Source organism: Octopus sinensis, linkage group LG14, assembly GCF_006345805.1.
Source record: "Octopus sinensis linkage group LG14, ASM634580v1, whole genome shotgun sequence".
NCBI lineage: Eukaryota > Metazoa > Mollusca > Cephalopoda > Octopoda > Octopodidae > Octopus > Octopus sinensis.
In genome coordinates, this window is record NC_043010.1 from 62,423,922 (window position 1) to 62,434,024 (window position 10,103).

At 38.6% G+C, this 10,103-nt stretch overlaps 1 protein-coding gene across 1 annotated transcript; it reads left to right on the forward strand.

The window, feature by feature from the left end:
- The first annotated feature begins 247 nt into the window (after nucleotides 1-247).
- Nucleotides 248-9,297, forward strand: LOC115219443 (zinc finger protein 233-like). Its single transcript, XM_029789608.2, has 2 exons — nucleotides 248-390; nucleotides 8,609-9,297. The coding sequence occupies exon 2, from the start codon at nucleotides 8,611-8,613 to the stop codon at nucleotides 9,244-9,246; it is 636 nt and encodes a 211-aa protein (XP_029645468.1). The 5' UTR covers nucleotides 248-390; nucleotides 8,609-8,610; the 3' UTR covers nucleotides 9,247-9,297.
- The last annotated feature ends 806 nt before the right edge of the window (nucleotides 9,298-10,103 follow it).

Here is a 10,103-nt window from a genome sequence, read left to right on the forward strand (position 1 = left end):
TGCTGGTGGGGACCGCGTAGCAAGTCAAATGTATTCCCACCTAGAATTTATTGTTCATATGACTAATGGCTTTAATACCATTCCCAACCATTTGAATCGTTTTTTTTTTACTCCTTTCTTTAATAATGATTGATGGTGATTGTTTTTTTTCATCCATTCTTTTCATCTACCATTCTGCTTTTTTTTTTTCTGTTTCCCCCTTTCTTAGTTTTTATTCCGTTCAACACCATTCCTGACTTAACGATTTCACTGTAGGTAGCTTTAGCTGTGAACCATACAATAAACCCGGCTGACTTCTCTCTGTGTGTCATAGATATTATATTATTACAAGTTATTATGACGGTACTGTATTAATTTTACGATGGCCACTTTAGTTATTAGATCCACCAGGTATTTTGTCATGTTCTTTCTCAGTCTTCTGACAGCTCAATCTCGCTATTAATTCCAGTTCCTTTTGTCGCCAACATTGTAATTCTGTTGGCTTCGTTGCAACGTTGCCAAGAATATCGCCAGTTTTTATGTCATACTGTCATCCCAGACGTTAACAACGGATGGCAGGCAGTCTCGCTAGAAATAGCAGCCAAATATCCTTTATATCACACCTTTATTGACTTTGACTTTAAAAGGAAGTAAACGCTGGTTTTGTAGTCGGGCGTATTCGTGATAAAATAAAAGAATACACTGGAGTGGTCGCGACTGGATTGCCATTTGATTATAGAGTCTGCTCAACAATTGTCATCCCAGACATCTGTTGTATCGGTGGTTGACCTGGGTTCATATGGCCCCTGGGGGACCATGTAAAATTTTGAGGGGGTCCACACAAGCAAAGTAGTAAAACTGGGGACTCGCAGTATATTAAGGGTTCAGGAAAAAATTTTGGAAAAAAACAGCTAGGTAACATTTAACATAATTCGACCTACACAAGTGAATGGGGGAAAAGCGAAATGGGAATTTTGAAAAAACTATCTATAAAACTAGTTTTTAAACCTCGAATGGCTCTGGGGGGTCCACCAGAATAAAATAGTAACCAAAGGGGTCCATAGATTTTTTTAAAAAAAGTGGTTGTGAATCCCTGAGCTATGTCATCAACAATAATATTAACGAAGGAGCCTCTACATCAGTGGTTCTTAACAGGAGACCCCTGAGGGTTCATATAAGATTTTGGGGGGTCCATGCAGCGAAATAGTAAATTGGGGATCTACAATAGTATTTTAAGGGCCCCTGAAAAGCTTTGCTTTAGATGTATGTATTGCCAGAAACAGTGAGGTTTCTATCTCTAACAGTCCAGCCTACGCAAGTTAATGGGTGCAAAACAAAATAGGGATTTCGAAAGTTTCTGTAAACATCGAATGGCTATGTGGGTCCACCTCACTAGAATAATAATCAAAGGGGTCTATAAATAAAAAAAATAGTTGAGAAACTCTGCTCTACCTGGTCGGTCATCCTGCGAGATATAGTAACCAAATTTTCCTCAAACCACATCCTACTGCATTAATGAAAATAAAACCTTAAAAATGTAATAGCTTTGATAGACCTTAAAAGACGAGATGGTCACCATTGGAATATCTCTGATCGTAGGCCTCCTCAGTAGTGTTGGGCTAGCACTAAATAGTACCAGGTCTCCAATAGCAACAGTATATATCATTAAAATGTTCTGCATGGAAGTTAGCATAATTGGAGTCCATGTCACCCCAGGGAGTCCACATTCAAAATTAATAAATTTGGATCCACATTAGTATATTAAAGGCCGATGAAAAAATTTTGCTTAAAGTACTTATCACAAAAAACAATCTAATTTAACCCTTTCGTTACTGTTTTTATTTTGAGATGCTCTGTGTTTCTTTCAATTAATTTTAAATATAACAAAGAGTTTAGTAAAATAACTTGGTTACCATTAAGCTAGTGTTAGGAACATAAATTGTGACTAAGGTTTGGTGGAAGATTTTAATTCAAAACTTATGAAAACAAGACATTTGTACTCAAAGCCAGAGCTGGTTTCAGCCAGGCTGGTATCAAAAGGGTTAAGAATTGTTTCTCTATTATATATTTTAACCCTTTTGTTACCATATTTCTGTTGTGATGTTCTGTGTTTCTTTCAATTAATTTTAAATATAACAAAGAGTTTAGTAAAATAACTTAGTTATCATTCAACTAGTGTTAGGAACATAAATTGTGACTAAGGTTTGGTGGAAGATTGTAATTCAAAACTTATGAAAACAAGACATTTATATTATAGAGCCAGAGGCAGTTTCAGCCAAGTTGGTATCAAAAGGGTTAAGAATTGTTTCTCTATTATATATTTTAACCCTTTTGTTACCATATTTCTGTTGAGATGCCGTGGGTTTCTTTCAATTAATTTTAAACACATCACAGAGTTTAGTAAAATAATTTAGTTATCATTAAGCTAGTGTTAGGAACATAAATTGTGACTAAGGTTTGGTGGAAGATTGCAATTCAGAACTTATGAAAACAAGACATTTGCACTACAGAGCCAGAGCTGGTTTCAGTCTGGTTAGTAACAAGAGGGTTAACATGTTTCTGGCTGCTGAAATATTTCTTCTTGAATGACTATGAGGATCCCTCAGAATAAGAAAATAAACAAAGGGGTCCATAGGTAAAAACAAAGCAAAAAAAAATGGTTGAGAACCATTGTCCTATAGCACTGACAATAAAGTATAAGCCTTACCTGGCCTTGTGTGCTCAACTCTTGATTAAGTAGTAGGGGTACTGTCATGACTTGGGTATTTAAACTTGGTAGAGTCCACTCAGCTGCCTTCATGTCTCACCTCACCGATTTCTCCAGAGAGAAAGAAACAATTGATATCCAGTGCTGGGCTGGTCCTTCCTTTGTGGATGTATTCCCCCCCCCCGCCGTCGCCACCACCACTAAAAGGGATTAAAAGCAGAATGAACCTTGATGGGATTTGAAATCAGAATGCCAAGGATTGGAACACAAGTTGTCAAGCATTTTAACGAGCTTGCTAATGAAATGGTGGGAAATAAGCTGGGTGATTATCTTTTTACTTGCTTCAGTCATTGGACTGTGGCCATACTGGGGCACCGTTTTTGAGGGGTTTAGTCAAACAAGTTACCTGCAGAACCCACTTTGTAAGTCTGATACGCAATTTTATTGATCTCTCGTACTGAACCATTGCGATACAGGGATGTAAACAAACCCACACTGGTTGTCAAGTGGGATGGAAACGAACACCACACCAGGAAATATTACATTGGTTGGAAATAGGATTTGGTGACCAGAAGGGCCTCAGGCTGTAGAAAACCTTAACAAATTCCATCTGAGCCATGCAAGCAAGGAAATATGGACATTAAATGATGATGATGAGGGGAATATCTATAATGAAAGTAATTAAATACTGTGTGTTTAATTACAAAATTTACTCCATTACACAATTAAATTATATCTTTTATTTAAGACTGGTTTGTTTTGTGGCTAGAATTCCAATCACTATTAAATTTCCGAGGAAGTTGTAATTGGGAAAACAAATATTGGACAGTCATCCCAAAGCTTATTGAATATACTAGGATGTTATTACATCTGCCTTAGCAAAGGTGGAGGTGTTGTTTTCAGTCGCATTTGTTTGTTTTTTCAAGAACCACTGGATGAATTCGAATGAAACTTTCAGAGATGTTTGGCCTCATGACTGGCATGAACTGATTAGATTTTGGGATTGATCCGGTACCAGACAAGGATTCTGGATTATTTTTCCAGTTTTTTTTACTTAACTTTTGAGAGCAGTCAGGTTCATTATTAGTATTCTCGTTTGTGAGAGCAATCGAGTTTATTTCAGATATTCTCATTTTAAAAATCATCTCTGGCTAATCATTGAGAGGATGTTGAGGTTGCCTTGGCAAAGATTTACGCTCTCTGAATGCTCGTTATTATTATTATTATTATTATTATTATTACATGGGCGTGCTGGCAGAATCGTTAGCATGCCAGGCGAAATGCTTAGCGGTATTTCGTCTGTCATTATGTTCTGGATTCAAATTCCACCGAGGTCAACTTTGCCTTTCATCCTTTTAGGTTAATAAGTACCAGTTACACACTGGGGTCGATTTAATCAACTTAATCCCCTGTCACAAGCTGCCCTTGTGGCAAAAATTTGAAACCATTATTATTAAGGAGGTGAGCTGGCAGAATCGTTAGCATGCTGGACAAAATACTTAACAGTATTTTGCTCCCGTCACTATGTTCTGAGTTCAAATTCTGCCCAGGTCAACTTTGCCTTTCATCCTTTCGGGGTCAATAAATTAAGTACCAGTGAAACACTGGGGGTTGATGTAATCGATTAGTCCCCTCCCCCAAAGTTTCAGCAGAAAGGATCATTATTGTTGTTGTTGTTATTGTTATGTTAGAGCAGCAAACTAACAGAACCATTATCACATCAGATAAAATCCTTTGTGGCATTCCTTCCAGCTCCAGGCTCCGTTCAGCTTTGCCTTTCACCCTTTCAGGGTCAATAAGTATTTGCTAGGTATTGGGGTCAATGTAAATATTAGCCACCTGCCCCCCTGCAAATTGCAGGCCTTGTGCCTATAATACAATTTTATTTTGGCCTTGTACCAAGCTTACAAACCACCACTACTACTACTACTATAGTTCTTTCAGTGACACCCATCCAAGTAAATGTGTCACTTATTCTTTTCTACTCGAGGCACAAGGCCTGAAATTTTTTGGGGGGCTGCAGTTGATTAGATCTACCCCAGTATACAACTGGTACTTAATTTATCGACCCCCAAAAGGATGAAAGCCAAAGTCGACCTCGGCGGAATTTGAACTCAGAACGTAATGACAGATGAAATACCTATTTCTTTACTACCCACAAGGGGCTAAACACAGAGGGGACAAACAAGGACAAACGGATTAAGTCAATTACATCAACCCCAGTGCATAACTGGTACTTATTTAATCGACCCCGAAAGGATAAAAGGCAAAGTGGACCTCGGCGGAATTTGAACTCAGAACGTAATGGCAGACAAAATACCGCTAAGCATTTCGCCCGGTGTGCTAATGATTCAGCCAACTTGCCGCCTTATAATTGTGGCACTAATTAACCACAGACAGGTTGACCCAAGTCACACTACACGAAATGAAGCAAGTGTTCACTTTGATCTTTTATCTAATTCATCCTCTCCATCCATTTTTTTTTTCTCCCCACCATGTGCTGTCCCCTCTCTGTTAGGCCCTGTGTGACCAATAAAAGAAAGTGTTCAGTTCGATCTCTCTCATGTATTACTGATTGCTCTTCCATTAAATTGGCTGAAAAATTACCAAGTTTGTTTCTTCCTAGAATCTTTTAGCATTTACTAGTTTCAGTCATTAGACTGTGGCCATGCTGGGGCACCACCTTGAAGAATTTTAGCTGTGTGAATCAACCCCACTATTTTTTTTTTAAGCCAAGTACTTATTGTTTCACTCACTTTTGAGGAATTGCTAAGTTATAGTGGACATAAACACACCAACACCAGTTGCCAAGCAGTGATGGGGAGAAATATATACATACACACACACACACACCTTCTATAGCCTCAGGTTGACCAAAGCCTTGTGAGTGGATTTGGTAAATGGAAACTGAAAGAAGCCCATTGTGTGTAAGACTCCTCAAACCAAGTGAAATCCTAGTTCTGAAAAGTACTGGTGACATGTAAAAGGCAACCACTAAACTCTTGGAGTGGTTGGTGTTAGGAAGGCATCCAACCAAAGAAGCCAAACTGGAATCTGGCACAGCATGGAAAGCAGACACTAATTGATGATGTATACTACAGGCTTCTTTCAGTTTCCATCTACCAAATCCACTCACTAGGCTTTGGTTGGTCCGAGTCTATAGCAGAAGCCACTTTCCCAAGATGCCACACAGTGGGACTGACCTTGAAATTCTGTGGTTGGAAAGCAAGCTGCTTGCCACCCAGCCATACCTCTGCCTATGTGGAAGAATTTAAAAGATAGCATCTTATTAGGTTTTCTTGTAAATAGTTTCTTTTCTCTTTGTATAGCCTGTATTTCTGTTTACTTTTCAAGTTAAAATGGTTTGTTGGTTGTTTTTTTGTTTTTTTTTAAGTATATATTGACTTGGCTCTTTTCTTTTTTTCCCCCCTGCTTCTGACAATATGTCTGAAAATACCTTTAGAGATTTAAAAAGCGAGTATTTACATTACAAATAACAGCCAAGTAAACTGGGTTAAACCAAACCACTGGCACAGTCTATTTTTCTCGCTACAAAGAACCAATTCAAACGTTGCAATTGTCAAATAGAAATTTCTACTTAAGACACTGTTGCCTGTTCAGATCTGTTGAGTTTGATCACAGCCGGAAACCAGAAAAGCAGCTTTAGAAGCCGACTGTCAAAATAGACTGATTTATTTATCTTTCATTTGATTCATAAAACCACCGTTGCCACATTGTCCAACGGTTTGCTCTTCTGAAATTAATGGTTGTTCTTTGAAGTTTGTCTTTACCTCCCAACTTTGTCAATTTTTTAGTTGGCTGGTAAGAGATTTAGGGGCTGCAATAAAGGCATTAAAATGTCTGGTATTTTGTGAAAAGATTAAGGAAATTTGTTCTGAGTTTGCATTAATAGGGAAAACCATCAGAAATCGTAGGCTGCCCATCATTTCTGGTGGTAGCTGGACCTCATCTTTTCCCCTTTGTATTAAAAAGTTTAGTTTTTGTTTAGTTTACGTTTAAGGATCTTCAGTTCCAGGGTTCCTTTCCATGCCTGGAGTTTGTTCTCCAAACTTTCTGTAGTGATCTGGGATTTCATTCTGGACAGGAATCTTTAGCAGTCTGAGGAACAGCAGCCATTATTATTACTCTCTCTCTCCTCTCTCTCTCTCTCTCTCTCTCTCTCTCTCTCTCTCTCTCTTCTCTCTCTCTCTCTCTCTCCTCTCTCTCTCTCTCTCTCTCCTCTCTCTCTCTCTCACACGTATCTGTAATGGTTGTTATTTTGAATTTGTGAAGATGTCCTGATTTAATTTTCTTTGTTGCTGAAATAGTTTTTAGATTAACCAAAATATAAACAACCATTGCCTCACAACTGGTTACAAGTTGTTAGTTTGGGGCAGTGGTTCTCAACCTGGGCCCAAACTATAAGATTTTCTGGGGTTCACACAAGCAAAATAGTAAACTAGGTCCACAATAGTATTTTCTGGGTCCATGAAATAGTTTTGTTTTTGATGAATTTAATGCAAGGGGCTGCAAAATTTCTTTCTCAGTTCAACCTCCACAAGTGAATGCAGGAAAAACAAAATAAGAATATTGAAAGACGGGTCCATGAAATAGGTTGGGGGGAGGGTCCATCAGAGTAGGATAGAAATGAAAGCGGTCCATAAATTATAAAATGGTTAGGGATCACTGGTTTGGGTTTGGTTTTTAACCGACATGTCTTGCAAACAACTTGCACATGCAAGTGCTACCAGTTAAAAGCTCCGTATACCGGAAGCTAGCAAGTCTATGGGTCATCAGGAGAGAATGCACGCCGTTTCGGGGCCTACCTCTCAACGGCATCAATGCGCACTGGCCCCGCATGCTAGATCAGCTGGTTATGAAGAACTCAATATACTTCTAGCCATCGCTCATCGTCTTTTTTTAACCAAATCCAGAGGTTCAACATTTTGCAGACCTTTGCTTAATCTCTGTCATCAATCTCTAATGGTAATTGTTATAAATGTTGGCCGGTCGAGTGATTCCTCAAGTTATGCTCTTTACTCTGCATAGGAAGAGAGACAGGAAGAGAGAGTAAAAGAGAGAGAGAGAGAGTTAAGAGCTGTAAAGGACTCCTTTAATTTTCTCTAAAATAAGCATTTTTAATGAAATTGTTCAGAGGTAAGTTTTCAATGGAATAAATTTGGGATTAGGTTTTAAAAATTAGAAAAATCTTAATATCTATTAGGAATATACAAAAGGCATAGGAGTGGCTGTGTGGTAAGTAGATTGTTTACCAACCACATGGTTCCGGGTTCAGTTCCACTGCGTGGCACCTTGGGCAAGTGTCTTCTACTATAGCCAACCAATATATAGATGTGTGTGTGTGTGTGTATGTTTGTGTTTGTCCCCCCAACATCGCTTGACAACCGATGGTGGTATGTTTACATCCCTGTAACTTAGCAGTTCAGCAAAAGAGACTGATAGAATAAGTACTAGGCTTACAAAGAATAAGACCTGGGGTCGATTTGCTCGACTAAAGTCGGTGCTCCAGCATGGCCACATTAAAATGACTGAAACAAATAAGAGTAAATGAAAAATTTGTTTTATTTAATTTTATTTTAAAGTAATATTTTTTTCTTTTGGAAAAAAATTGATATTCCTTCCATTATTTTGTATAAACACCAAGAAATTTTTATTAATGTTAAAATCTGATTATTGCGTGTTTACCATATTTCTTGATGCTCCCCAGGAAGGCCAAAGCATACTTCCAAAGTTACCCGTCATGTGATGGTTAATCCTGAACCAATAATCAATTATTTGAATTGCAAAAAATATTAATTCCTTTACCAATATTTTATGTTTCATACAAAATATGCCGTTTGCATTCCATAAACTCAAACGACCAGTCTAATTAAAAGAAAAATGTTTTGAACTAATTTTCAGACATGATTATGGATAATGTTGAACCAACCCGTGAAGATGAAAAAATCGTAACGATTTCTTCTGAATCAGCATCAACCCCAGAACCAGAGAAAAGAATCCTCCAAAATCGATATAATTCTGGTGTTGTGCGCACAGCTCGTCTAAGTAAAAAGCTATTTCATTGTGATACCTGTGGGAAAGATTTCTCCAGGAAGGAATATCTCCAAATGCATCAGAGAAATCATTTGCCTGAAAATCCGTTTATGTGCAAAATCTGTGGCAGAGAATTCAACAGGAATTTTCCTTTGCAGAAACATCAACAGACTCATGAAAACGCCAAGAAGCAGAGAGAGAAATATAAAGACAACAGATTTAAATGCGAAATCTGTGATGAGAAATTCCCTGACCATTCCAGTTTGATGGGTCATTATTCCAGAAAACATTCAAATGGCAACGATGACGGTAAAGGAAAATGGGACTTGGTGCCAGATTTCCCCTGCCATATCTGTGGCAAGTCCTACAAGAAAGAGACTTCTCTTAAACGTCACGTCCCTATCCACAAAAAGAAGCCGTTTCATTGTGATTTGTGCAAGAGAAACTTTGTGTTAGACAAACAGCTGCAAGAACACAAAGCCAAACATAGAATTAACAAAGATTAATTATAATAATCCAAGTTGTTGTTTACTGATCTCACCATTGATTAAAGCAGATTTATGGCCAAATACATTGGACTTGTGTTTCTTTCTTTTCTCCTATAAGTGCAGGCATGTCCTTGCCTCTGTGTTTAGCCCCTTGTGGGCAGTAAAGAAATATACAAGTGCCAGCATGGCTGTGTGGTTAAGAAGTTGCTTCCCAGTTGTACGGTCTCCGGTTCAGTCCCATTGTGTGGCACCTGGGCAAGTGTCTTCTATGTAGGCCTGGGCCAAATGAGAGCCTTGCAAGTTGGTGGAAACTGAAAGAAACCCATCGTGTGTGTTGTGTGGGGGGGTTCGTGTGATGGTTGCACATCAGCATCCCCATCATACAAACGATGTTGTTTCTAGTCTTCTTTGACTGATCTCTGTCATTATTGAACCATGGCCATGCTGGGGCACTGTCTTCAAAGGTTTAGTTGAACAAATCGATTCCAAGACTTGTCTGGTACTTATTCTATAAGTCTCTTTTGCTGAACTGCTAAGTTATAGAGATGTAACCATAATCGTCACTGGTTGTCGAGTGCTGTGAAGGGACACAACAGGCTTCCACAAAGTTTCCATTAATCAAATCCACTCACAAGGCTTTGGTCGGCCCAAGGCTATAGTAGAACACACTTGCCCAAGGTGCCATGCAGTGGGAATGAACCCAAGCCCAGCTGGTTGGAAAGCAACCCTCTTAACCACTCAGCCATAAAATCTCCCTCTCTTTTTTATTTATTTACTCTCTTTTTACTCTTTTACTTGTTTCAGTCATTTGACTGTGGCCATGCTGGTGCACCGCCTTTAGTTGAGCAAAACAACCCCAGGATTTATTCTTTGTA

What these genes read in the sequence shown, in the direction of transcription:
- LOC115219443 (XM_029789608.2), top strand. Translation starts at nt 8,611, where the DNA reads ATGATTATGGATAATGTTGAACCAACCCGTGAAGATGAAAAAATCGTA.